General features: G+C 48.5%; 2 protein-coding genes and 1 long non-coding RNA gene across 6 annotated transcripts in view; 2 read left to right on the forward strand and 1 right to left on the reverse strand.

Moving 5' to 3' along the window:
- Positions 1–9,859, forward strand: part of HOMER2 (homer scaffold protein 2) — a 115,172-nt gene extending 105,313 nt beyond the window's left edge. Inside the window, exons 10-11 of one of the 3 annotated variants that reach the window (XR_006203285.1) lie at positions 6,147–6,364; positions 9,603–9,859. Coding sequence is in view for 1 of the 3 variants with exons in the window: in XM_042940886.1 (XP_042796820.1) it covers positions 6,147–6,211 (65 nt within the window). In the remaining 2 variants the exon portion in view is untranslated. Of the gene's footprint in view, positions 1–6,146; positions 6,527–7,581; positions 7,745–9,602 lie in introns of those variants that run through there. The other 2 variants (XR_006203286.1, XM_042940886.1) reach the window with 2 other exon arrangements.
- On the reverse strand, positions 968–18,986 carry WHAMM (WASP homolog associated with actin, golgi membranes and microtubules). The gene is made up of 10 exons (XM_042940881.1): positions 18,296–18,986; positions 16,560–16,733; positions 15,593–15,743; positions 14,118–14,287; positions 13,129–13,294; positions 10,821–11,008; positions 9,384–9,470; positions 9,032–9,127; positions 4,249–4,651; positions 968–1,793 (listed from the first exon to the last, which is right to left on the reverse strand). The coding sequence occupies exons 1-10, from the start codon at positions 18,884–18,886 to the stop codon at positions 1,495–1,497; spliced, it is 2,325 nt and encodes a 774-aa protein (XP_042796815.1). The 5' UTR covers positions 18,887–18,986; the 3' UTR covers positions 968–1,494.
- A 90-nt stretch (positions 18,987–19,076) lies between these two features.
- LOC122221554 lies at positions 19,077–24,930 on the forward strand. 2 transcript variants are annotated; one of them, XR_006203288.1, is made up of 4 exons: positions 19,077–20,225; positions 21,192–21,600; positions 22,084–22,221; positions 22,580–24,930. It is a non-coding gene; the product is annotated as an uncharacterized LOC122221554 (long non-coding RNA). The 2 variants fall into 2 exon arrangements; XR_006203287.1 differs by having other exon boundaries at positions 22,084–24,930.
- The last annotated feature ends 2,403 nt before the right edge of the window (positions 24,931–27,333 follow it).

Consider the following 27,333-nt stretch of genomic DNA (forward strand, 5'->3'; position numbering starts at 1 on the left):
TGTGCTCTGTCTCTCTCTGTCTCTCCGAAATAAATAAATGTAAAAAAAAAATAATAATTAAAAAAATAAATAAATGTCAAATTCTTCCCCGAGAAACGTTCTGGGACTGAGCCCGGCCTGTCTGTGGTGGGGACGGGGCTGAGGCAGATCCGGCTGCAGAGGCTGCACGTGCGAGTGTTCACAGTTCTAGATTCGGGGAAGGAAGGACGGGTGACGGACCTGTGAGCCACTGGCGGCCACGCTGAAACGTCTCCAGCCCCTCGTGGAGGTCCAGGCTGCAGCAGTGGAAGAAGGTCCCGGATCCCTCCCGGCTGCAGCCCCTCGGGCCGGACTCACTCGGGGTGTAGTTAGTGAAGAAGAAACCGGAAGTACAACAGGTTTTGGTAAATCACTTTTCTCTGGAAATAAAAGAAGCTCGATTCATATTGTTCTGTGGAAACCCTGGACTGCTGTGGCCACGGTGAGGGTTTGAGGTTAGTGCGGATGCCCTGGACGGTCTGAGAAACGAGCAGACAGACCGCCTTGTGTTTGCCCTTCCCCTTCCCGATTGTAACATGACGTGAGGCGGAGGAAAGATTCCGACATGAGACTTTAGTTCCTGAGGTGAAGCATTATTCCCTCATTATTAGTATTTGCTTAAGCAAATGTTTATCTAAAATCTTGTTAAAAACCTGACCTCCTCCCGCCCCCTGCCAGGCAGGGACAGCTGTGTTCAGATAGTGTCTCATTTCCTCACGAATCACACTGATGCCTTATAAATAGTTCTTTATTACAAGTTTATATATGTGCTTGATACATAAAATATATTTCATTTAAAATATTTAAAAGAATTCCTGAATATAAGCGGTTTATTCTGATTCTTGCTAAAACCGTCTTCACATTCAAGCCTTTATCTCGTTTTGTTTATTTATGAGAGAGTGTGCAAGTACGTGAGCCGGGGAGGGGCAGAGAGAGGGGGAGGATCCCAAGCAGGCTCCATGCTGTCAGCACAGAGCCCGGCACGGGGCTTGATCCCGTGACCTTGAGATCGTGACCTGAGCCGGATCCGAGAGCCGGACGCTCGGCCGACGGAGCCACCCGGGCGCCCCCACGTTCAAGCCTTTAAATGTGGGGAGGCCACGGCTCCACCCAGACGGGAGGACACGGTCAGTAGCACGACAGCGCCGCTAAACGCAGTAGCGTCGCCTTCTTTTGGAAGAAGGGAATGGTTCTAGATCACCCTCGGTGAAAAACAAATACTCTTGTCTGACGCCGCGAATCCTGCGGGTTCTTAGATCCCAACAGTTTGGTGTGCGCACGTCCCCGCGTCTCTACGTCCCGCCCTGATTTTAGGAGCCACAACATTCAAGAAAGGCCGCCACGTCACACGAAGCCCCACTGGTCTCTGGGGCTGTTATGTGGCCGGCCACCTGCTCACGTGCCTTTACAAGAACAGACGTTGGGCCCGCGTCTCATTCGAGCGCTCGGGCGGTGCCGTCGGCCGTGGAGGGGAGCTCAGCGGTCCCACTCGCTGCCGGGGCTCGGCTCGTCACCGTCCTCCTCCTCCGAGTCAGCAGACACTCTCCTGATTCTCTGGAGCGCCGCCTTGATCCCCGTCTCCAGGTCACCGGTCGGTTTGCCGCTGGGGCTCAGGTCGAGGCCGGAGTGAACTTTCCTCAGTTTGACCCCCTGCCTTATGGCAGCCAGAAGTTGCTCATTGAACGAGGCGCGGGGAGGGGGCGAGGCGGTCACCTCCGCTCTCCGCAGAGGGGTCCTGCGGCTCCTTAAGGAGGCCAGCACTTCGTCCATGGATCCTGAAATCGAGCGGACAGAGCAAGGACCGTCAGAACCCACACTCTCTCTCCCCAAGGCACCGGGGCGTTTTTGGTTTTTAATTTTTTTTTAACGTTTATTTATTTTTTTGAGACAGAGAGAGACAGAGCATGAACAGGGGAGGAGCAGAGAGAGAGGGAGACACAGAATCCGAAGCAGGCTCCAGGCTCCGAGCTGTCAGCACAGAGCCCGACGCGGGGCTCGAACTCACGGACCGCGAGATCGTGACCTGAGCCGAAGTCGGACGCTTAACCGACCGAGCCACCCAGGCGCCCCTTTGTACCAGTTAGGGGTTACGTCGCACATAGGTTAATAACACGGTTTCAGCAAATAATCATTCCGTGAAACAAATGCTTTGAACACCTGCGAGAAAGGTCAACCGCTAGCTCCCTGTTTGAACACAGGGTGGCTTAATCGCTGCCCGCCACTCCCTCAGAGTCACAGCAACTCAGGCACAGTCACACACGCCTTTCGTCCCAGTGGCTGTTTTACAAGATGCAGGTGTTGTGTTTTTGTGTGATCCTGAAGAGGAAGAAAACCTGGGTGCAGATAACCTGATCCAGTAAGCATGAGAGCTGCACACAGTTTCAGTAAGTTGTATCTCCTCCGTGTTCCTTCCCTACAGCGCACCTGCTGTATTTCTCTAATTCCACCCCTCTTTTTAAAAAATCTTTTAAGGTGTATTCATTTTTTCAGAGACAGAGACAGAGCACGAGCAGGGGAGGGGCAGAGAGAGACACACACACACCATCCCAAGCAGGCTCCGGGCTCCTGGCTGTCGGCACGGAGCCCGACGCGGGGCTTGAACTCATGGACCACGAGATCACAACCTGAGCTGAAGTCGGACGCTCAACCGACTGAGCCCCCCGGGCGCCCCCTGACTTCACCACTCTTGGATGTTAGTCAGCGGTGACTCATTCTGTGGCGGTGACGGGAGGAGGTCTGCGCGGGAAAAGGCTGGAAGTAGACTTTAGTCAGTGGCTCTGTGAGCCTGACGGGGGCCAGGCTGGCGCATCTCTGCTTGTACCTGATGACTGCACCCGCGCCGGTAACCCCGAGCGAACGCACGCCTTCTACCTGAGGGTGCACAATGCTGTCAAAACACAAATTCAATCAGAGTGTCAAGGCCCGGGTGAGGAGGAGCTATTTTCTCCTCAGGCACCTTGAGACCCCCGAGGGGGTAAAGTCTTTGACCTCTACCTGCTGGAGACGGGGGCGCGACTGTGGTCACTAACGTAGAGGTGTCCAGGTGAGGCTTCAAGACGGGAGTCGTTTCTGGTTCAGGATTGAGAGGCCGTGCTCTAACAAAATACTGGTCCAGCCTGGATTTGAACCCACGACTTCTCAGCACAGCTCCCTTCCAGGAGTGACAAAGCCTCACACTTGGGCATTTCGGGTACTAACTCACACTTTTTTATTCTTTGCAGTGAAATGGGGCGATGTGTGTGTGTGTGTGTGTGTGTGTCAACCCTGAACCGGGATGAGTCCCCCACAGAGGTCTGCTCACTTCCAAACTCCAGGCCCAGGCATGTGAGCTCTTGCTTTCACTACACTACGTTGTTGCAGACCCTGTGGAAATGGGCCAGCTGGGTCTCCTCCTAACAGTGTGGACATTTTCATTGGTACCTGGTTCTGGATACAGTGACCCGTGAGCTCCGAATAACCAGAATACCGGAACCACGGTTTGGAACCGTTTTTTTCCCCACGATTCCCATCACCTGCTGCAGAAATCTTGCGTGTTCTAGGTGGGGGCGCTCAGGCGTAGTCTTTGTAACAAGTGCACACGTTTGTCTAACGCCCCCCCCCCCCTAAGCCGTAGGTTCTGGGTCTGGGCAGATTTAAGCCAGTCTCAACAGTCAGTGGATCAGACCAAACGAGAGCTGCAAGTCAGAGCTTCAGCCCTCCTTAAACAGAAAATTCGTGTATTCAGTGTACTGTACTTGCAAAGGCAAGACGTGGGCTGCTTTTTTTTTTTAACCACTTCATTTTAGAAAGCTCTCCCTAAGTAAGGTTTCTCAGTCCACCAGTCTGTGAGAACAGCCAGGGATATTCTAATATTCCTCTGCAGTCAGTGCCAACCAATATTCTACTTAAGCCGCGACAATTTCATTCTGTGAATGACTTCACAGACTCAACAGTAACACGGAGAATTCCAGGGGCCGAAGTCTTAACCTGAAACGGGTGATGCGGCAACAGACATCCCAAGTCACGTGACCACGGACTGCGTAGACCTGGTTTCTTCAAGGCGAGTTCGCATTTGTGAGACTCAGACTGCTGACTTTGCAGTCAGAGAGTGACACTAAAGGCAGCGAGCACTGGGGAGTTTTAAGACCGGAGAGAACGCTGACAAAGCCTGATGGGAGGGGGACTGATTGCCTCCCCGCCCCCCGCCCCCCACCCCCACCAGCGCCGAGTGGGGGGAGCAGCAGCGGTTACCTGGGCCTCGGGGACCGGCTGCGGCTGCGCAGTGGCGCGCTCTCACGGCAGGCGGTTCGCCCCGCAGGGGAAGCGGCTCCTCTGTCCCCGGAGTCCTCGGGGCCGAGTTCTGGCGATCTGCGTAAGGACCAGGGAGGGGCGGCGGCGGCGGCGGCGGCGGTGGTGGTGGCGGAGGCGGTGGCTGCGACAGTTCCTCACTAGATTTGGAGCGTGTTTGGTCACCAGCTGGAACAGAGCTCTGGTCGGTATTTCCAGAACAGTCCCGATCCTCGCGGGTTTTCGCATCGCTGCCGTCAGGTGTGTCCACTGGGGACGCAGCCGTCTGCGGGGCGAGCCCAGCTGGCAGGTGCAGGGCCGCAGCCCCCGAGCACGGCGACGTCGCTGCAGACCCGCCCGGGCGCCTCTGGGGAGGAAACACGGGGTCAGAAAGCGGCCGCAGACCGGAACCATCCGAAGGGTGACGCTTGGTGCAAATGCTCTCGTTCACAGAGTGTCTCCTCGTCACCCTGGATGGCCAGCCTGCCTACGAAGGCCGTTCTTACGGAGGAAGCATCCATATCCCTTGATAGATACCGCTTGCTCTGTGAGAAAGACAGGCCAGTGTACATGCAGGTGAAAACACTCCTAGTGTTACAATAAAACTCGAAAGAGCAACAACAGGAAGTTACTTCAGAAAACTATGGTGAACTTATTTAAAATAGTAGGCAGCAATGAAAAACCGTAAATAGTACGAAGTCGTGAAACATCCTAAAACAACACAGATGACGCGGTGTTAAGTTCACAACCACGTAAAACAGCTGTATGAAAAACTCCCCTGGAGTGGACCTCAAAGTGATGGTTATCACATGTTTCTTTTCTCTAAGTTTTAGGTTTACAGTAAACTTTATAATTTAAAAATGTGAACTTAAAATGTTCCGGTCTCCCAGGGCACCTGGGTGGCTCAGTCGGTTAAGCAGGGGACTTTTGATTTTGGCTCAGGTCATGATCTCACGGTTCATGAGTTCGAGCCCCGCATCAGGCTCTGCACTGATAGCACAGACCCTGCTTGGGATTCTCTCTCCCTCTCTGCCCCTCCCCTGCTCATGCTCTCTCTCTCTCAAAAATAAAACAAAACATAAACATTAAAAAAAAGAAGAAAAAGAAAACATTCTGGTCTCTCAAGTATTAGTTTGATAAGTAAAAACATAACCTTAGGGGCGCCTAGGTGGCTCAGTCGGTTAAGTATCCCAACTTCAGCTCAGGTCGTGATCTGGTGGTTCGTGGGTTCGAGCCCCCGTATCAGGCTCTGTGCTGTCAGGACAGAGCCTGCATTGGATCCTCTGTCTCCCCTGCTTTCTGACCCTCCCCAACTCGCCCTCTCTCAAAAATAAACATTAAAAAATGTTAAAAAAGAAAAACATAATCTTATAAAAAACGAATCCTGAGTGGTGGGAAGGTGGTCCCTAATGTAGGCACTGACTAGCCAATAAAACACATAAAATGTTAATACTATGTAGCCATTAAAATGAACTAGATCTACCTATCTATCTGTAAATAAGAACACATCTCCATGTAATTTAAGTGAAAAAAGAAACTGGCAGAGCATGTATACGATGGGCTAATACTAATGTAAATTTAGTAGTAATACACCAAAAGGGCAATTCATGATAGAGTACAAGCATACCTCATCACATTGCCCTTTATTTTGCTTTGCAAAAATTGCATTTTTTTTTTTTTTTTAATCAATTGAAGGCTCATGGCAACCCTGAGTCGAACAAGTCTGTCAGTGCTATTTTTCCAGTAGCATTTGCTCACTTGGGGTCTCTGTGTCACATTTTGGCAATTCTTGCAATATTTCAAACTTTTTCATCGTTACGGTGATGATCTGTGATCAGTGATCTTTGCTGTTACTATTACAGTTGTTTCTGGGGCGCCCAAACTGCGCCTGTATGAGGCAGTAAACGTCACTGTTGTCTTATTCTAAGAAATGGCCACGGCCTCCGCCTTCTGCAGCCACTGCCCTGATCAGTCAGCAGCCGTCGACATCGAGGCAAGACCCTCCACTGGCAGAGATGTTACAACTTGCTAAAAGCTCACCGGATGGCATTTTTTAGCAATAAAGTATTTTTAAATTAAGGTATGTACTTTTTTGTAGACCTAATGCTATTACTGCACACTTAATACACTGTAGTATAAACACAGTTTTATATGCACTGAGAAACCAAAACATTCATTCGACTCACTTGGTGGTCTGGGACAGAACCTGCACAGTCTCCAAGGGGTGCCTGCATTTCTCTCTCCTCCACATTTTTCTTCTTTTTTATTAAAAAAAATATTTTTTAATGTTGATTTATTTTTGAGAGAGACAGAGCGTGAGCGGGGGAGGGGCAGAGAAAGAGAGGGAGACACAGAGATCCTAAAACGGGCTCCAGGCTCCTAAAACGAGCTGCCAGCACAGAGCCCGATGTGGGGCTCGAACTCATGAATCACGAGATCATGACCTGAGTCAAAGTCGGACGTTCAACAACTAAGCCACCCAGGCATCCCTCTCCTCCACGTTCTTCTAAGTCTTTCCACGACAGAAGAGCGATGGCAATAAGCCCCAAACCTCACGGATGCGGCTGCTGGTCATGCAGCCACCATACTGTGCCTTTCCGTCATCCTATGCCGGGAGAATCAGGATCCTGGAAACCCTGGGCCAGACTCGGGAGGTCATCCAGCCATCCCCAAACCCCAAGGACCCCTCCTCGGCATCCGGGCACCGGCATGTCGCTGTGACCCTGGCCTGTCGAGTTCTGCCTCATGGTGCTGGGCAGTCCGTGTCCCCAGGGCTCACTCAAGACACACTAAATCCTTTACCTCCTAACAGCCCAACCTGTCTGGGCTCAACAAGTGTCACATATCAAGTGATTCACTTCCCGTCTTCTCCCTCTCCTACTTTCCCCCTTCCAAATGTGCTCAGATTGGCTTTGTCCCTTTGAGGGTGGCACTTCTTGGTAAACAGACTCCCCTCATTCTACAGAGGACTCATCTGTTCGTACATCTTAAAGAGTCCCGGGCTTTTCTCGAACTTCTTCACAAGTGACTGCTAGGAGGCTGGAAGAAACTCCATTCTCGAGGTTCTTTCCCCTACGTTTAAAGCCCACACACTCCATCCTACCACCCTCTGGAGAAATCCACACCTCCAAAGGCCAAAAAACCCTCAGCTCGCACACCTTGGAGACAGGTTCCGTTCCAGACCACCACCAGTGTGAGGTCAACGTGTTAGAGTTTTAAAATCATCCTTCTAGTCTATTGAGAGCGCAGGTGGCCTGATTCTGTCCCCTTCCTTCGGTCTATCCCTCCCACCTCCAGATTTGAAAATTTGATCCTGATCGGATGCTTCGGGGCTAAAGAGCCGGACTTGCACCCCCGGATCCGTCCTCCATCCAGGCTCCATTAACCAGTGCCCTCGGGCGAGAGCTGACCAACCAGCTGTCCTGCGCCCATTCGCTCTACCTTCATCTGGTTTCACACAGCATCCCTCCGGCTCACCCTCCCTCCTTCTGGAGGTGGGGTCTAGGCATCAGCAGTTCTGATGTGCTGCCCAGGCAGGAGAAGGCCTCTGCGGCTCCAGAGTTAGGAGACAAGCGGCCGCACAGAATCCCGAGCGACGCTGTGCCATCACGCGGGCCGCAGGGTTAAGAATTAAATGAGAAAGAACGGGAAATGTCTAGCACCGGGCTGGTATGCAGTTAGGTGCTGGTTTATGAGCACATCAGAAAACAAGTTGAGGTCAGCGTGGCATGATTATCACTCCAGGGGCCCCATTCCTTGGTAGCACAGCACACCTTCAAGACCTTATCCCGGAGTCCTGTCTGGGCGTGGGACGTTTTCCCTTGTGGGGCAGCTACGAACGTGGATCTGTGTGATGCAAACAGATTTATGTTTTATATTCAGCTAGTTTAACGTTATTTTTAAATGAGTAGCTACTTGTTTTTAAACCTATACACTTTTAACAGAGTACTTAACTATACTAGGTCACAGGATTCCTTGCCTGCATTTCATTTAATTTTTGTTAATGTTTATTTTTGAGAGAGTACACACAGAGGAGGGGCAGAGGGAGAGGGACAGAGGATCCGAAGCGGGTTTTGCACTGACAGCAGTGAGCCTGACGTGGGGCTTAAGTTCATAAACCGCAAAATCGTGAGCAAAGTCGGGCGCTTAACCGACTGAGCCACCCAGGTGCCCCTCCTTGACTGCGTTTTATAGAATGTTAATAAAGTCAGGAAAAAGCAAGTGAAGGTTGAGGGCAATGTAACTGTTTTCAGTTTTTCTGGCTGGTCAACAGCATGGTGGGCAGAGTCAGCACCACTGGGTCAGGAGGAGAGAGCAAGAACCCCGGTGTCTTGCAATGTCAAAAATGTTAACATTTTAATATTCTTGTTTTTTACTTCTATACTAAAAATGATGGCATTTGAGGAACATCTTGTGTTCCAAATTATCGGTTCATAATACTTTATACTTTTCTCCTAGGATGCGCGGCCTTCATTTCTCCAGAAAATGGAGGTGAGGGGTAATTATTTGTAAAACTTACACCTTTATTTATTTTTTAATGTTTATTTTTGAGAGAGACAGAGAGAGAGACATAGCTGAGCAGGGGAGGGGCAGAGAGAGGGAGACAAGAGCCCGAAGCAGGATCCAGGCTCCGCATCGTCAGCATAGAGCCCGACGCGGGGCTCGAACTCACGAACTGCAAGATCACGACCTGAGCCAAAGTCAGAGGCTCAACTGACCGGGCCACCCAGGTGCCCCTGGAACTTACCTCTTTAAATGCTCTCAATCGCTGGAGTGTCTTCTTGCGCTCCTGGTTTATCCATTCTTTTTTCTTTTGCTCCTCTTCTTTTATCTTGTCTCTTTTCTGTATTTAAGCAAACGTGTATTTGTAAATTTCTCAAACTAAAAGTGTTGAGAAAGACAGGGTGTGTGACGCGACGTTACCCCCTCCCCGGGTCTCACCCCCACGTCCCCTCCCCAGGCTGAAGGACTGGACTGCAGTCTCCCCAGGATCAAGGCTGGCACCTGGCAGCCCGGGGCAGTGGGGCCCCAGTTTCTAGAGATCTAAGACAGTGTGTCACATTATGCAAATATAAACCACGTTCTCTACAGCCACTTACCATCTGGATACTGTGATGCTGATGAAAGTGTTTCATACTTTCTGCAGCCAGTTGTAGTCGGAGCCGATGATTCTCTTTGCACTGATCCTGGGAGAATAATACAAGGCACGTACATGGTTTTTAATATTACTGTGGGCTATAGCAAAGGAGTTTAAAAGAAGGCACTGTATTTGTGCTGTCACGTAAGGCGTTTGTTAATACGAGTTTCTGTGGTTCCAGGATCCTGCCTCCGCTAGCCTCGTGATATGTGCTGACGGGCGCCTTACAGAGTCCACGGTACCCACTCACAGGACCACAGCTGGGATTCAGCGCCACGAAAGACGAAAAAGCAAACCCTCCAAGTGGAAATGAGAGGACACGCGGGCAGTCCCCCGTTCTTAAATGGCACGTGTCCTAAGAATCGGTTTCAATGGGATTATTTTAAACTCAGCTCCTCATATTACAATAGTATTTCCAGTCATAACTACATGACCATATGCAACCTACAGACACCTGAAAAATTCTACTAAAAACTGTATTTTAACTAAACTTAACCATTCTTAAGGTGTGTTACCTCTTTTTTCCTTTTTTTTTAATTTTAGAGAAAGTGTGAGCAGGAGAGGGACAAAGAGGAAGAATCTGAAGCAGGTTCCATCTGAGCACAGAGCCCGACTCAGGGCTCCATCCCACAGCCCTGGGATCATGACCTGAGCCGAAATCAAGATCGGACACTCAACCAACTGAGCCACTCAGGTGCACCTTTTATGTATTAATTAAGTTTTTGGTGGTTTTTGTTTTTGTTTTTTTTTTAAGTTTTATTTTTGTTTCTTTAGAGAGAGAGAGCACCGGGGAGGGACAGAGACACAGAATCCCAAACAGACTCAACACCATCAGCGCAGAGCCTGATGCGGGGCCCAAACCTCCAAACGGTGAGATCATGACCTGAGCCGAAATCAAGAGTTGGATGCTTAACTGACTGAGCCACCCAGGCGCCCCATATCACAGAGTTTTTAAAAATTAAGAAAAAAACAAAAAACAAAAAACACCAAATACAAGGACTGAAATGAGCTGAATATTATTTCTAATATTCTACAATCAACGTTTACAATAAATTTTAGAAACAAATTTTAGAATTTACTCCAGCTGATTATGAGAAGCTTCTACCTATTGTGATTTTAAAAATACCTGTGTATGTAACAGGTATTCAACAAACAATTGTTGAATAGATCGATCAAAATCTAGAGATTATGGTAAATGCTTAAATCCCAAAAGACACAGAATCCTTTTCAAAAGGATTATACTTTTAAAAAGTATACTTTTAAATATACTTTTCAAAAATATACATATATTTTCTTTAATTGCAGCCATTGGTATCTATATAAACACGCAAGAAATGAATCACTGTGTGGTCGAGAGCCTTATCTTGAGTGGGGAGAGGAGAGCCTCCGGGCTGCCCACCCGTCTGTTCCTGAGACAGGCCCTCCGGGCGCAGATCCTGCCCCGCTTGCGCTCCAGGCGCTGGTGCTGCCGCCTCAGCTCTGCCGCCTCCAGGTTCTCGTCGCCAGGCAGCCCCGCCACACAAGCCATGGCCTCAAGTTCCTCTGCACTCTCACATGGGTCGTAATAGACAACTTCCCCCTCTTTATCTAGAAACATAGTGGTGACATTTAAAACGTGTTTGGTATAAAAAATAACACATGAAGATACCTTCAGTGTAAGGGAAGTAAGGGAGACTTGTAACCCCGCCACCCAGGGAGAGCTGCTGTTAGCACCCGTGTGTGTGTGTGGGGGGGGTGTAGACACACACACACACACACACACACACACACACCAGTAACAGTGCTAAGAGGACATTTTCCATGTGATGGAAAGAGAACTTCAATGGCAACACAGTATTCTCTCATTGAAGCACTCTGTACTGTTAGAAATATTCCAAGTTCCATTATTATCAAATTCACCGTGATGAACATCTGAACATAAAGTCTTTGTGTACATTTTTATTACTTCCTTAGAGATGAATAGTCAAGGCTCTTGGCAGCTAGCACTCGATCGCCCTCCAGAAAGGAAACCCACATTCTGCCAGCAGTGTCTCATTAAGGTGCCTTAAAGACATTTAATCGTGATTACGTACATATCTTTTAAAAATACACGCTAATTGTGACAAATCCTAGCTCTGCAGAACTAAATAAAATAGAAAGTGAAATTTTCTTCTTCCTTTCCCAAACCTTTGGGAGCCCATTCCCAAAGGAAAAAATTATGAACAATTTGGCATGCATCTTTCTGGATTAACTCTTTCAGTAGGATTTTTTCCTAAATATGTAAAATGCTTATAACCTCAAATTACTGCAAAGTTTTTTGAATACTCAGGATTCAATTAAATGTTCAGATTTGGTATGGCTTAACCCAGTGAGCCACCCAGGAGCCCCAAAGAGATTTTTTTTTTTTTCACTCACAAACATACTAAAAGAAAACGTAAGTAAAATATTGATATAATTTGGGGATGAGGAGCATTTTGCCAAGCATAACAACAAACACGGGAAGACTTCACCAAAAGCAGATAGGACTTCATAAAAATTAAGTATTTCTGCAAGGCAAGAGAAAGCAAATGACAAGGAGAAGTTTTTGGCAACATTTGACAGATACTAGAGTAATAGCCTTAGTACGGAAAGGGAACATTCCAAGAAAAATGGGCAAAGACCAAGGATAGACAGTTAATGAAAGAAATACAGACAGCCAGTACACATACAAAAATGTGCCTACTACACTTTTTTTTTAAATTTATTATTAAGAGACAGAGTCAGAGCATGAGCAGGGGGGAGGCAGACAGGAGGGAAGACACAGAATCCGAAGCAGGCTCCAGGCTCTGAGCTGTCAGCACAGAGCCTGACATGGGGCTCAAACTCACAAACCGTGAGATGATGGCCTGAGCCTAAGTCGGAAGCTTAACCGGCTGAGCCACAGGCGCCCCATGCCTGCTACACTTATAATTAAAGAAATGAAAACTACAAGACGCCATTTTCTTCTATCAGGGAGGCAAGAATTGAAAAGAATGCTGTAAGTATGGGGAAACAGGTGCTTTCATAATCTGCTGCGGGGAGCGTCTTTCTGCACAACCTCAACCTACAAGGCCATTGTATAGTATGGAATTTAGAAGTCAGAAAATAATAGAGGCCAGGAAAAAATGTATCCTGAGGGACTATTCTAGTGTAAGCAGGTACGTGTCAAGATGTAAAATTTGCACTGTCCTTGACCCAGCAATTCCATCTTTGGAAATTTATTCCAAAGAAACACTCTCTCTTACATGCAAAGACGTGTAGAGGAAGGCTCCCCACTACACTACCGTTTGCAAGAGTGAAAAACGAAATCACGGTACGTACACATAATGAATGCTGTGCAGTCATTAAAATTTTTCATGTTTTTCTTACTCAAATGGAAAGATGGTTTTTAGGTATTAAATGAAAAGAGGCTACTCTACAGGGTATATAGTTTTGGTTTAGAAATTGATATTTACTTATACACATCAGCATATAACCAAGGCTATGTCAGGATCTCTAGATGATGGAACTGGGGTGATAACAGTTTCCTTGGTTTTGCTGTGTGTTTAATGATGAATTTATCATCTGGAAAACAAAAATGCTAAAAGGAAACTTCAGGAAATTTCAGTAAATGTTTTAGACAACTTATAAGAAGTGGTAACACAGTCTTGGTATTGTCTTGAAGGTGTGATTTAAACATTTTAACATACCCATTTAAGTATAAATCTTACCTCTTATAAGCCTTTTAATTGAGTCCAACTGTGTAATAAGCAGTATTTCTTCATATTTTAATATCTCGAATTTAACCTCATACAGTTCTAATTGGACTTCATAATATTGTATTTCTAATTCATCAACAACGTCCATATTTTTTTCTTGTTCTGGAAGATCTTCCATCTGGTTTTCATGGAAAAAGTAAGAGCAGGTTAAAATAACTAGCACATTAAAAGCAAACATTAGATGCATTTGAGCACTATTCTATTCTTTGCTTAATACCAAATATAAAACTAACAGAGAGGAAACCTTGTTCCATTTCATTTAATAAAACAAAAATGCCTTACTTGATGTTTGTTGCAAATATTTTAACTTACCCTTGAAACATATGAAAATACTTAGGCTTTCGAGAAAAATAAATGGCCGTGAGGCATTTGCAGCATTTCCTGCTTCAAACTCCTACCATTAGAGGAAGAAATTTAAGTGGCTATGATCCTGGGATAAAGTACCTTTTTATTGCCCTCAAGTCATGCTGAAACACTGCTTGATTGATTTAAGTATCTCATCTACTTCAGGGCTGAGCTCAGTGTTCTTATCAGGAGCACCCTACAATATAATATTTCAAAAACATCTTGACCGAAAGGAAGTTTCCTGCCAACCTCCCGCGGTCAACATTCGCAGCCAGTAGATGTGCAGTGGGTGCAGCAAGGAAGCTCTAACTGTGTTTGGAAAGAAAGGCACTATCCAAAGGTGTGTTTTTCTGTTACTTTAGATTTTGTTTAAGTTTATTTTTGAGAGAGAGCAAAGGAGCGAGGGGCAGAGAGAGAGAGAAAGAGAGAATCCCAAGCAGGCTCTGCCCTGTCGACAGAGGGCCTGACGTGGGGATTGAACCCACAAACTGCTAGATCATGACCTGAGCCGAAACCGAGAGTCAGACCGACTGAGCCACCCAGGCGCCCCTAAGAGTATGTTTTTTTAAACCAAGTTTCATTGATCTTTGTCTTACCTTTCCCTGAATTTCTGCTCTTTTGTGATTTAAACACAACTCCTTGGCCCTCATGAGCTGCAGGGTCTCTTGGGCCAACATCAACTTGAGTTTTTCTAACCTGGGAGCTGCCGTGGCCCAGGCAGCTTGGCCAAACCTCTTCTCATCCTGTTCCATTTGTTTCTGCATTCCTGTCGGATTGGAATTAATAAAATAAAACGTAATTACAACTCACCAAAAGGGAGAAAAATGTATCCCGAGCTGATTCTTTGTTTACTGCCTCCCACGTTACTTACAAAACATCCTTTTTAAAAGAAAATTTGTTTGGGGCGCCTGGGTGGCGCAGTCGGTTAAGCGTCCGACTTCAGCCAGGTCACGATCTCGCGGTCCGTGAGTTCGAGCCCCGCGTCAGGCTCTGGGCTGATGGCTCGGAGCCTGGAGCCTGTTTCCGATTCTGTGTCTCCCTCTCTCTCTGCCCCTCCCCCGTTCATGCTCTGTCTCTCTCTGTCCCAAAAATAAAAAAAAAAAAAAAAAAATAAAAAAAAAATAAAAGAAAATTTGTTTTATTTTAATGACCTTTTATTGTCACAAAAATAAAACATACATAAAAATTTTAGATACTTCATTTTAAAAAAAGAGAAAAATAATAAATCCTGAATCTCACCTAGTAGAGGTGAGGATTTCTTGCATTTTGGTGCATATACTTCCAGACTGTTTCTATGTCCGTCCGGCTAGACAGGCAGTTTGAACCAAAACCAAAAAATAAAAACACCCCACAAGATCATCCTGCTTTTTTGTATTTTATTTATTTCACTTGATAGATAGTGGAAGTGTCACCATTCACAAAAAACAGATCTAGAGAAGCATGCTTAATAGCTACATGGCATTTCACTTTACGGATGTAACTTAAACTGGGAGACACTCGGTGTCCTGTCTGGAGCCATCATCAACGACTTACAGATGAGATGGAGGTCCTTGTCCCCCACCCCCATCCCTGCCGTCTGCCGCATTCTTTCCCACCATGTTCCCCTGTTCATCTCTGCTCCAGCCCCGAGACTCGCCGTTCCTCACACTTGCCAAGCTCCCTCCAGCCAGGGCACCTTTGTGAGTGCCCTTTCCTCTTCCTGGAACACTCTTCCCTCGCTGTGATGCTCTCTCCGCTCCCACCGACCCTCCAGATATCAGGGCAAGGGCTATTTCCCAGAGGCCTTCACTGACCTAGTGAAGGAGCCTCGTTCCTCTCGGTGGCTCTCAGAGCCCCGTGCTTCTCTCCTTCATGTGGCCAGTTGTTAACTGCCATTCTCCATGTGTTTGAGTGAATATATAAATAGGATTTCTCTGCCCTCACCAGACCGTGCAGTGTCTGTTTATACTTCTCCTTACACTGAATCCCCAGCTCCTAGAAAACACAGCGCCTGGTGTTCAAGAGGCCCTCAGATGGTTTTTGAACAAAATGAAAATGACACACATCTTAGAATAGAATTTTAAATTGTTACCTGCTAACGCTTTTACTGTTTCTTTAAAATAATTCACTGTGATGTCCTGAATAGAGACTACGGCTTCTTCAGCCCTTCTGCTCCATTCTTTGGCTTCCTTCTGCAAGGCCACTATCCTTTTAGGACCCAGATCATCCTCATTCAAGGATTTCTACAAAAGAAGGGAAAACTGTATCAGTAAGAGAAAATAGTAATGTAGAGCCATAGGAAATTGAAAGGAAATTGGACACAGGGATGATTTCAGCTACTTTTATTACCACTACTTAGTTGATTCAATTTCATTCATTCAGCAATCCCTTACTGAGTATGAATAAGGCTCTAAGCTAGGCACCACCTGGAAGACAAAAGGATACTCTGGGGCATAAAGAAAGAGAAAAATCTACTTTCAATGTGCATTACTAGAATAACATTTTCTGGAGAGGCATGCTATCAAGTTATGCTTCTCTAACACACAATTGTTTAGGGGCGCGTGGCTGGCTCAGTCAGTGGAGCATGGTCTCCTGATCACGGGGTCATGAGTTCAAGCCCCACGCTGGGCGTACAGATTACTTTGAAAAAGTAAATAAATTTGGGGCACCTGGGTGGCTCAGTTGGTTGGTTAAGCATCTGACTTTGGCTCAGGTCACGATCTTGCAATCTGTGGGTTCGAGGCCCACGTCAGGCTCTGTGCTGACAGCTCAGAGCCTGGAGCCTGCTTTGGATTCTGTGTCTCTGTCTCTGCCCCTCCCACAGTAGCACTCTGTCTTTGTCTCTCTTTGTCTCTCTCTCTCTCTCTCTCTCTCTCTCAAAAGTAAATAAACACTAAAATAAATAAATAAATAAATACCACCTTGCTATAGCCCCACTATCATCTGAACAGAAGGGTGAACCCAAAGTGCAAACACAGACTGAAATCTTAAATGTGATGAAAGAAACAACATGTGATAAATAGTAAATCTGATAATATAAAAATATAAAGAAAACATACCAAAATATCAAGCTTACATAAGGTTGCAACTTCTCTCATATCCCTAAACGGCTGCAGCAAATACTGGAAGAACATGGTTGCCACCATAACTAATTCCTGGTAAGCTTCATCTTCCTCTCGATAGACTTTCACTAATGCCACCATGGTGTGGGCTTTATCATGCTCCTGAAGAACCTAGAAGACAAAAGGTAAATAAAGCTCAGTATGGACAGTATTTATAAGCTCATAACAAAACTAAAGAAACCTTAATGTCCTAAAGTTTTAACTTTTTTTTGAAGTTGATTTATTTATTTTTGAGAGAGACTGAGACCACACCAGTGGGGGAGGGTCAGAGAGAGAGAGAGAGAGAGAGAGAGAGAGAGGGAATCCCAAGCAGGCTCTGTGCTGCCAGCGCAGAGCCCAGCTCAGGTCTTGAACTCATGAAACCATGAGATCATGACCTGAGCCAAAACCAAGAGTCAGAAGCTCAACCTACTGAGCCATCCAGGCGTCCCAATGTCCTAAACTTTAAAAGTTTAAATACCGATTAAATATTAAAAAGCTATTGTCCTCCAACCAAAATGCCCAATAAAACAAGAATGGGTAAATTAAGTCATGGTATATCCACGGTAGAATATCATTACTGTAATCATTCAGTAGTTGACAGCACTAACAAACTCCTTTTATACAACTATTTTAATTGTAAAAGTTCATTCTATATGTAGCTTGAGAAGATGTAATTAAGATTTTGAAATGGGACTGAATTCTCCTCTCACACCCCTCTTCTGCAAAAGAATGCACAGAGGGGCCGCTCAGTCGGTTCAACTAACCTTAGGCTCTTGATTTTGCTCAGGTCACACACATCCTCACTTTTCCTGAGTTTTAGCCCTCCCTCCCACCCCATTGGACTTTGAGCTGCCAGCCCAGAGCCTTGCTTGGGATCCCCCCCCCCCCATTCCCCGACTCAATCTCCAAATTAGACATTAAGTAAAATTCAAGAGAAGGCACAGAAAAATCCAGATTAAGAATGGCCTATAATGAGAACGGACAGGGGGTCGGAGCACTAAATCTTGGCCACCCACAGTAAATTGTGGATACACACGCCACATTGTCTCCTAAACCCTTTGGTGAACTCGTGTCCCCCCTCCCCTTAAGTTCTGTAAGTTTGCCAAAGAATGAATTCTTCGGTTTCCCAAATGACCTTCTTCAAGCTTAAAACAGCACTCCTGTTGCTATTCCAAATCGATAAATAAAGCTCACACACACCCCCACCCCCCCACCCCCGCTTTCCATTTGACCGAGTCTGCGTTACTCTCACCACCTTTCTCCTAGAGGCCCCTTGATCTTCTAAAACACTAGGTCTCTGTTATTCCTGTTCCCTCTTTCGCAGAACCTGAAAGTGGTTACATCTAGTCCGTGTTGTCGCCTCCCCCGTGTACTAAGGGACGTTCCCAGTTCCGCTTTCGGTATTCCCCGAATACGACCGCCGACTCCGCCAGCGATCTCAGAGAACGGGGCCGGGGGCTGGCTCCCCACCTGGAATGAACCCCGACCCGCCTGCGCACGCCCGCTCCCCGGGCCTCGCTGCTCCCCTGCAGGTGACGCGCGCCTGCACACCTGCGCGCGCCCCGCCCGGTCCCCGCCCACCGTCAGCGGGCTCCCCCGCAGCCGGGCTCCGGGACAGCCCCCACCCCCACGCCGGCCGCACCCCTGCAGCGACCCCTAACCCCGCGCGGCGGGAGGAGGCCGGCGCGTACCTGGCACAGCCGCGCGTCCGCCGCGGCCCACCGCGCGCGCAGGGCCCGCTCCCGGAAGTTGCGCGGACTCTCGCAGTCGGCCGCGCCGCCCTCCGCCGGGAAGAGCGCGTCGCGCACCGCCGCGCCGCCGCAGCCGGTGGCCGCCTCGCCCAGGTAGCGCTCCAGCCGCGCGCACAGCTCCTGCAGCGCCGCGTCGCCGGGGCCCGCGCGCGCCGGCCACACCAGCGCCCACAGCCCGAGCCCCAGGCCCCAGGCCCCGCCGGCGCGCGCGTCCAGCTCGGGCGGCAGCGGCGGGAAGCAGCGCTCCAGCGGCGGCCACAGCGCCGCCAGCTGCCGGTGCGCGCCGCGGAGCCCGGCGGCCGACAGCAGGCCCGACCAGCTGGGGGGGGACGCGGCGGGCTCGGGCTCGGGCCGGCTCCCCTCGCGCCGCCGCCGCCGCTGCGCCGTGCGGTCGTGACAGGTCACCGCGAACTTGCCCTCCGCGTCGTTCCAGGCCACGAGGAAGCGCAGCTGGTGGCGCTCGGGCACGGCGAAGAGGTCCTCGCGGACCGGCACCCAGCCCTCCAAGCTGTCGGGCTGCTCGTCCTCCATGGCCGGCGGCTCAGCGGCCGAAGGGCTCGGCTCGCGCGGGCCCGGCCTTCCCGCACCCCCCGCGGCCCGCCGCGGACCGCGACATTCTTCTCGAACTGTGCTGGCGTCAGCTCACCGACGCGCAGCCCCCTCCCCCTGCGCCTCTGATTGGCTGTCGGCGGCCTGGGCGGGGTCTCGGCAGCCAATGAGAAGGTCAGAAGCCCGTGTCTCTCCGGGCCGTCGGAATCCAGCCCCGTCGCAACCCTGTCCGGAGCCCGAGAATCACCTCTCTTGCCTCACCTTTTCCACCTTTGTACACAGTGAATTAAGAAAAGCGACCGAGTTGTCGCCATCGCCTCCTGCGGTAAACTTCGAACCCGTTGAGAACGGGGACCGACTGTGGTCCTCGCTCACCAGGGCGCTAGAGAACACACGCGCCCAAGAACGGTGCAAACTTGCTGGACGCCACACGTTACATCGGACGTTAAGAATTATTTACTGAGGGCCTCTGAGCGCCAAGCACTGAGTAGAAGCCACACAGTTGTTGTTATCAATTCAACAAGCTTTCATGGAGCGTGTGCTGTGTGCAGGTTTCGGGGCGGGGGCGGTGCCGTGGGCATACACAAAAATCTCTCTCTCTCTCTCTGTCTTCAAAGCGTCCCATCTCCCAGCCAGCACGTTTAACTACGATCTGCGTTCCCACTCTTCATTTTACAGCCACGGAGACAGACCCAGCAAAGAAACTTGTCCTAACATGCACAGTCAGGCTGCTAAGTCCACCCGGCTACCAAAGACCTGTTTCAGGAGGTGGGGATGTCCAATTTGCACGTGGGGATGGGATGTGATCCGGAGCTCACGCAACAGGCAACAAGACGGCCCTGGTCTCTCTGTCCAGGAAACGCACAGTGTAGACGGAGAAACGGCCTATGTCAGCTTCCATCCCGTGAGTGCACCAGGAAGAGGGGGTGGTTGGGGAGGGGCGGGGGAGATGCCCCGGAAGCCGCGAAGCCGCGAGGAGGAGCCCCTCGCCAAGACAAGGCTCCTGCGGGCTAGAGGCGGGAACCGGAGAAAGAGCTTTGAAGGTTGGGAGCTGGGAAAGCATGGAATTAGGTTTGCACTTGCTGTTACGGCCAAAGGAAGACAACGACGAACCAGCGCCAGCCTGAAGCAATGGCTAGGACCTCTCTCCCCACGAAGGTGATCCAGGGTATCTAGAAAACCCTGTGGAATGTAGCTTTAAGGTCTGAAGTTGCCTCTGTTCGAGCTCCTCACCTTGACTGCCCCCGTAGGCTCGCTCACAACCGCTGGGCTTGCCATTCTTCTCGGAGAGAGGAGGGATCTGTTTTTCCTCAAACCATTTGTAAGTATATTAGCTTAGTTAATACGATTTACTTACAACTCTTTTTTTTTTAATTTAAATTTTAGTTAACATGCAGTGTAGGTTTCAGGAGTAGAATTCAGTGATTCATCACAACAATAATTCTTTAATAGTCTCTTTTAATATCTTGTATATTCTTTACGGTATGTCTTTTCACTGCATTTGTTTTATGCTATTTTATCCTTTTGAGTAGCCTTTCCAATTTATTTGCTTTGTCAAAATGACACTAGCAGGCTTTCTAATTATAAGAGTAATTTCTATTTTTTGTGTGTGTGAGGGAAGGATGTTTGTATATTCTTAGAAAAAAATATGGACAAACCTAATAATTGTTGTTACCAGGATACATGCCTGCTTTATATTCACTTTATGGTTCTTTTGGAGTATTTACCTTTCTCTGAGCCAAATATCATATATTATTAATAAAAAATGAAGATTCCAGGGGGAACCCGGGTGGCTCAGCCGGTTGTGTTGGACTCTTGATTTTGGCTCAGGTCACGATCTCACGGTTCTGAGTTCCAGCCCCTCGTCTAGCTCCATGCTGACAGTGTGGAGCCTGCTCAGGATTCTCCCTCTCTCTCTGCTCCTCCCCTGCTTGTGCTCTCTCTGTCTCTCTCAAAAATAAACATTAAAAATACATATATTTTAACTATATATATATAATTGTTATTAAAATAGGTACCATCAAAGACATAAAGAAAAAAGTAAAATAGTTCAAAAGAGATAAACCCTGCTCTTGTTTTTTGTGTGTATCGTTATATATAATGTCATATGTATTTCTATATTATGCTACGTATGCTATATTCATGTTATATATCGTATATTTATATATTTATATTATAGATTATATGTAGCATATTTGTATATTTCTATTATAAATACATATCATCTGGACAATATATATATGATATACTGCAATGAGATTTTACAAACTCTTTTTTCTAATTACAGGTATATTGTGGGTATTTTCCACATAAAAAGTAGACATCTACATTATTATTTTTTTGAGAGAGAAAGAGAGGGTGCACATGGGAGAGAGGGGCAGAGGGAAAGAGAGAGAGAGAGAATCCCAAGCAGGCTTCTCACCGAACATGTCTCAATCCCCCGAGCCCGGGATCACAACCTGAGCTAAAATCAAGACTTGGACCAACCGAACCACCCAGCCACTCTACATTATTTTTTTTAATACTTGCCCAAACTGAGTTGAGCCAGGGGAAGTAGCTGCACTGGGTCCCTCTGCATCCCAGAGTTTGCCGGGACCAAGGATGGGCCTGCCCCCTAAGATCCAGATGTGAGCCAGCATGAAGACAGCGTCAACAAGGACTCATCTAGATCCCGCCTAAGAGAGCCAACTGCATGGGTGAGGAGACCTCATTTGAGACCTCTTGCAGGTGGCTCACCGGGGCCCGGAAGGGGAATGCAAGGGACCCCCCGGAACAGAAGGGTTTTCAGCCTGGTTGTGGGAACTCAGGAGAAGGGTCTCCGTGATGGGAAACTCCAGAGATGTACAAAAACTCCCCATGAGGGAGGGAGGGGGTGCGTGGGAGAGAGAGGCGTGTACATTCACACAAGTGTGCAAGAGAGAGCTCTAAGCACCTGCCAGCCCAGAGAGCCTGACATTAGCACCCACTGTGGCATCAGCTCCGATAGGAGCTGTCTTATCACCTTGGCGCCTCCGGCCCTGGCATGCCACCAGCAGCCCAGGGAGGAGGTGCGGGGAGAAGAGGCAGCCCTTGTTCCCCCTTTCCCGGGGCAGACTTCCAGGTGAAGAGGCCCAGGCTGGGTAGGAGGGAGGATTCTGGTACTGGCTAAACTAAGTATGACTTTTCCATCAATATTCCAGACTATATCTTCAGTTACCGAATGGAGACTGTGCCTTCAAACGACCCTAGGACTGAATGTCACCGAAGAGAGAGCAGCAAGTTCTGGGTCTGCTGGATTTTTACCCGGAGAGGGGAATAATTCCCACCATGAGTAAATGGTAAAGGGATGGCGAGAGGGGAACAAAAACGAAGTTGCGTTCGATTACCGTCAGAGTTGTGCTTGTTCAAAACATTTTGGACAAAGACCCTCAGCCCGCGAGGAGGGTGCACAATACGAGGGCTCTCGGAAGCCCCCCTTCTCTGCAGGGCCTGTGGCGCCCCCAGCCCTCTGTACATGACCAGCCACCTGAGCAGCTCAGTGGGGCTACAGGCCTCAAGTCCTCACAGTAAATGAAGAAGCTGGGGGGGGACAGCATGTGACCTCGCCCGGTGTCACTTGAGCAGTAAGAAGTGGCAAGACAGCCGAGGCAGGTCTATATTTGGGCTTTCACTCACGGCAGGCGTTGCTATTTGCAGTGGGAGTCAGCTCATGTTACCCGGCTTGCAGAGTCCCCGCTGTAAAACAGGGCCTTCGGGCACGCAGAGGTCACCCGGAGGGAAATCCCATCCCCACCGAGGGCAGAGCAGTTTTCTAGCCCTTCCCCGGAGTCCTCAGAGGTAAAAAAAGAAGAACTACGGACCCTTAAATCAGCAGGCAAGTTTTTGGATAATCGTTATTTTTCTCAAGTGAAAGGTATTATTAGAAACTCAGTAACTTAATGCCACAACGTGAATGCAATATCTTTCCTTTAGGGGAAAGAGGTATCATCTTCAATTGCAGGTGTGTAAATGACAGTAAACAGTGTGAATATTTCCTGTGCCTTCCTGTAGCATAGACTCGCCTTTACTGAATGTGGTATTGGTACAGGGTGTGAAAGCTACTCGTGCAGATAGAGGCTGGCGATGCTTGCAGTGCGTCCTTAGGGTATTTTTAGTGCAGGGGCCCGTTTGTAGGACACTTTGGAACCCTAAATAGTGTTATCATCTGGCTGTGGTAGCAGGAGGATAAATACATTTAATTTTAATCTGCATGCGCCTCCCAACAAATCATAATTTCGTGTTTTGTTTCAAATAGGGAAAAAAAAACGGTATTGTAATCGTTTTTCACTCACTATTGTAAACCCCCTCCTCCCACAGAAAGTTTTCAGGTTTGGACTATGTCTGTAAAAGCTGATTTGAATTATTTTGCATAACTGTACGGCCAACACTTAAAAGCAAGTTTCTGAAATTATAGGCAAAATTATGTTTGTGCCCTTCTGGGCTCCCTTTGGGGGAAAGAATTCACAGCTTTCCGTAGATTCCCGGAGGCGCTCAGGTCCCATAGAAGGTTAAAAACCATTTTTGTGGGGGACTTTTCTAATTAATGCACAGGGACACACCTCCCATATAAGACTTAAGCCAAAGTCTTTTTGTTGTTGTTTTGACCGCAGCTCTATGGCAGAGAGCAGAAGATGTCTAGCTACCGTATTCTTTATAGGCTGTGACTTACTGCTTTCTTTCTCTAAGCTTCCGTTTCATCATTTATAAAATGACAATTTAGTGTTAACGTTCCTTTCTCCCCAAATTCTAAATGTTTTGTTAAGAAACTGGAAGAGTCCGGACGCTGAGGAGGAAAGCAAGTGTCAGCTCTGGGGGTGTGTTGCAAACTCCTGCTCTGGTGCAGAGCACCCAGACCGGTGTGTGTGTGTGTGTGTGTGTGTGTGTGTGTGTGTGTGTGTGTGTGTGTGTGTGTCTAAGGGGGAAATGCTGGCATGGAAGAATTCGTCCCCATTAAGATTTATTCTCAGTGTTTTCCAGTCTTCTTACTTGTGTAAAAGTCCAATTTGGTGTTTCATTCTCCAGCTTCCGGTTGACAGAAGTTGTCAGCATGGCTTATTGGTAATACAGAATTCTGGTTTTCTCCCTTTAGGTAGCACACAGAAACGTGTTATTTTTAGCCAGCTGATCCGGGGTCTGTAGGTGAGATGGTTTAGTGGAAAACTGGGTCTGATCCAACTCTTTATCTGCCTGGCAACATATCCAGCATCCAGCCCCGGGGCTGGACACAGAGGAGCCCCAGATCACCCCTTGTTAAGTGAAATTGGCCACGGCAAGTCCTTTATGTTTGCGGAAAGTCAATTTTGCCGTCCTAAAATCAGGGAATTGAATTAGATCCTCCCCAAGGAACCCTCCATCCCTAGAGTCCTACACCTCTCCCTAGGCCCCTTGGAGGCTCTCGCTGTGAGGACAGGCAGCCTCACAGCCAAGGTCTGTGCCTGGGTATGAGGCTGCCCTGCGTTCATGCCTTCTCCTAGCTTTTCAAGGGACAGAATGATCCTACTGTGGCTGCAGGTGGCTCCACCAGATGGCTGACCCTGGTCCTCACCCTTTGTGAGTGACCAGGTGCAGGACTCCTAACCTCGCCCAGGTGAGAGAGGCCGAGGTCCAGATAATGATAATAGCAGCCACCACCACAATAATGACAACAGGTGACCTGTACTGGGGACTTACTTGGAGCCATGTGCTATGGTAAGCATTTTACATACCTTATGTTATTTCCTCTAAATGCTAATTTTATGACATAGGAGCTGGTAATAAACCCATCTCATGGGCTCATGAACGTAAGGCCCAGAGAGGCGATTTTCCCAAGGCTGCACCGCTAGGACGTAGCAGGGACAGAACTTTCTGAATCCAGAAGGCAGTGAACTTAGAGAAGGGAGAAGGGTGGGTGTGGGGAGTGTTATCAGGAGATTGAATTGGTAGAACCAGAATCAGCATTAATTGGGCATTAATCACATTGGGTGATGGGGCGCCTGGGTGGCTCAGTTGCTTGAGCGTCCGACTCCAGTTCAGGTCGTGATCTCACTGTTGGTGAGTTCGAGCCCCACGTTCTGCTCACTGATGTCAGGCACAGAGCCCGCTTCGGATCCCCTGTCTCCCTCCTTCAGCCCCTTCCCCGCTTGTGCTCTCTCTCTCAAAAATAAAATGAAATAAAACATTAAAAAAAAATCACACCGGGTGATGTCAGGGATGAGCTCCTGGTCTCTGGTTTGGGTGCTAAAGGGAGTAGGCGTCGTGCTGTGCTTTATGGATGTTATGCGCGCGGCGGCCCTCGTGAGGGTGTGACAGGCAGTGGCCACGGTGCAGACGCAGTTGGGTGGGGAGGGGTGGGTGGCCGTCGGGAGGAAGGGCAGCCCGCCAGGGCCTCAGGTGGGACTTGCATGGGAGAAGCCCGGGCGCGGTCAGAAGCAACCGTGGTGTCCACTGCGGAAGGCGAGGCTGTTTGGGGACGTGGAGCTAGGGCATGGCGGGGGGGTGCCCTGTGCCCAGGGGAGTTGAGACTTGGCAGTAACGGAGCCCTCAGAATGCGGGACATGCCGACTTACCACTTCTGCCAGAGTGGCGGGCAGGAAGCTGTGCTCACGCTGGGCTGCCATGCTCCCGAGATGCTGGTGGGACACACGGCCAGCAGACTGTAGAGACGAGGTGGCTTTGAGAAGATCCCTGCCTATGAGGTGGCACTCAGCTGTGACAGCGGGGCACCACAGCAGGAGTATTTTATTTAATCCACACAACAAGTACCCTCCACTTACAGATGAAGAAGCTGGCTCAGAGACGCTGAGAGATGAGGTCACGGTCGCATCCTGAGACCGGCATTGACCCCAAAGCCCGTGACCTTTGTGGCCCTAGCCATTACCGCCTTCAAGCGCTTCCCCTGCCGGGAACTTTGCTGGGCGTTTACTCATTCAGTGTCTGCTGTAGCCAGGCTGCGTGTCAGACACCCCCCAGGCCCGACCTCCCTGTAGCAGCGGCAGGCGCTTTCCATACTACCCGCCCCCTCCTTCGCTGAGATGCAACTGACAGGTAACCTTGTGTGAGTGTGAGACGGTCGCTGCGGTGACGCGATGCGCGCATACGCTGGGAGATGGTGACCACGACCGGGTCGCTTGCCTTCAGTAAGGTCCTTCACCTCCCGTAATCACCCGTCTCTGGTGCGCGGTGGGAACACGAAGTATGCAGCGCGGTGTCGTCGACCACGGTCACCGCGCGGCAAATCAGATACCGCAACTCACTCGTCTTACACCCGGAAGTTTGTTTGGCCGACATCTCCCCGTTTCCCCCACTCACCGGCCCCTGGCAACCACTGTTCCAAGCTCTGTTTCTGTGAACTCAGCTTTTCTAGATTCCGCACGTAAGTGAGATCATACGCTTGCTCTCTGCTGTGTTTCTCCGCCGACTCATCTCCTTTAGCTTAATGGCCTCGATGTCCATCCATGTTGTTGGAAATGGCAGCATTTCCTTCTTTTTATGGCTGAATAATATTCCATTGTGTATCTTCTTTATCCATTCATTTGTTGGTCGACATTTTGGTTGTTTCTATGTCCTGCCTATTGGGAATAGCGCTGCAGTGAACATAGGAGTAGAGATATCTCTTTGAGATCCTGATTTCACTTCCTAAGAAGTGGGATTGCTAGAGCATATGGTAGTTCTATTTTTAATTTTTTGAAGCCCTTCCGTACTATTTTCCATAATGGCGGTACCAGTTTATATTCCCACCAACAGTGAACAAGATCCCGCCATTTTTTCTGGTTGTTTTTCTGATCCCGCCATTCTGACAGGTGTGAGGTGCTTTTCATTGTGGTTCTGATTTGGGTTTTTCTGATATGAGTGATGTTGAGCATCTTTTCATGCACCTGTTGGCCATCTTCATGTCTTCTTTAGAAAAACAGGGCGCCTGGCTGGCTTAGTCGGTTAAGCGTCCAATTTCAGCTCAGGTCATGATCTCATGGTTCGTGGGTTCGAGCCCATGTGAGGCTCTGTGCTGACAGCTCGGAGCCTGGAGCCTGCTTCGGGTTCTGTGCCTCCCTCTCTCTCTCTGGCCCTTCCCTGCTCACACTCTCTCTCTCTCAAAAATAAATAAACATTCAAAAAAAAAGTTAAAAAAAAGGAATGTCTAGAAAAATGTTTACTCATGTCGTCTGTCCATTTTTCATCAGATTATTGTGGATTTTTGCTTTTGACTTGTATGAGTTCCTTACATATTTTGGATACCAACTATCGTGTAGACAGCTTGCACGTATTTCCTCCTATTGCATAGACTGCCTTTTCATTTGTTGATTGTTTCTTTTGCTGTGTGGATGTTATTTTCAGTTTGATGTTGTCCCACTTGCTTATTTTTGCTCCTGTTGCTTGTGCTTCTGCTGTCACATCCAAAAAGTTGTTGCCAAGACAAACGTCGAGGACCTTTGTCC

The sequence above is a fragment of the Panthera leo genome, chromosome B3 (assembly GCF_018350215.1).
Source record: "Panthera leo isolate Ple1 chromosome B3, P.leo_Ple1_pat1.1, whole genome shotgun sequence".
Classification (NCBI taxonomy): Eukaryota; Metazoa; Chordata; class Mammalia; order Carnivora; family Felidae; genus Panthera; species Panthera leo.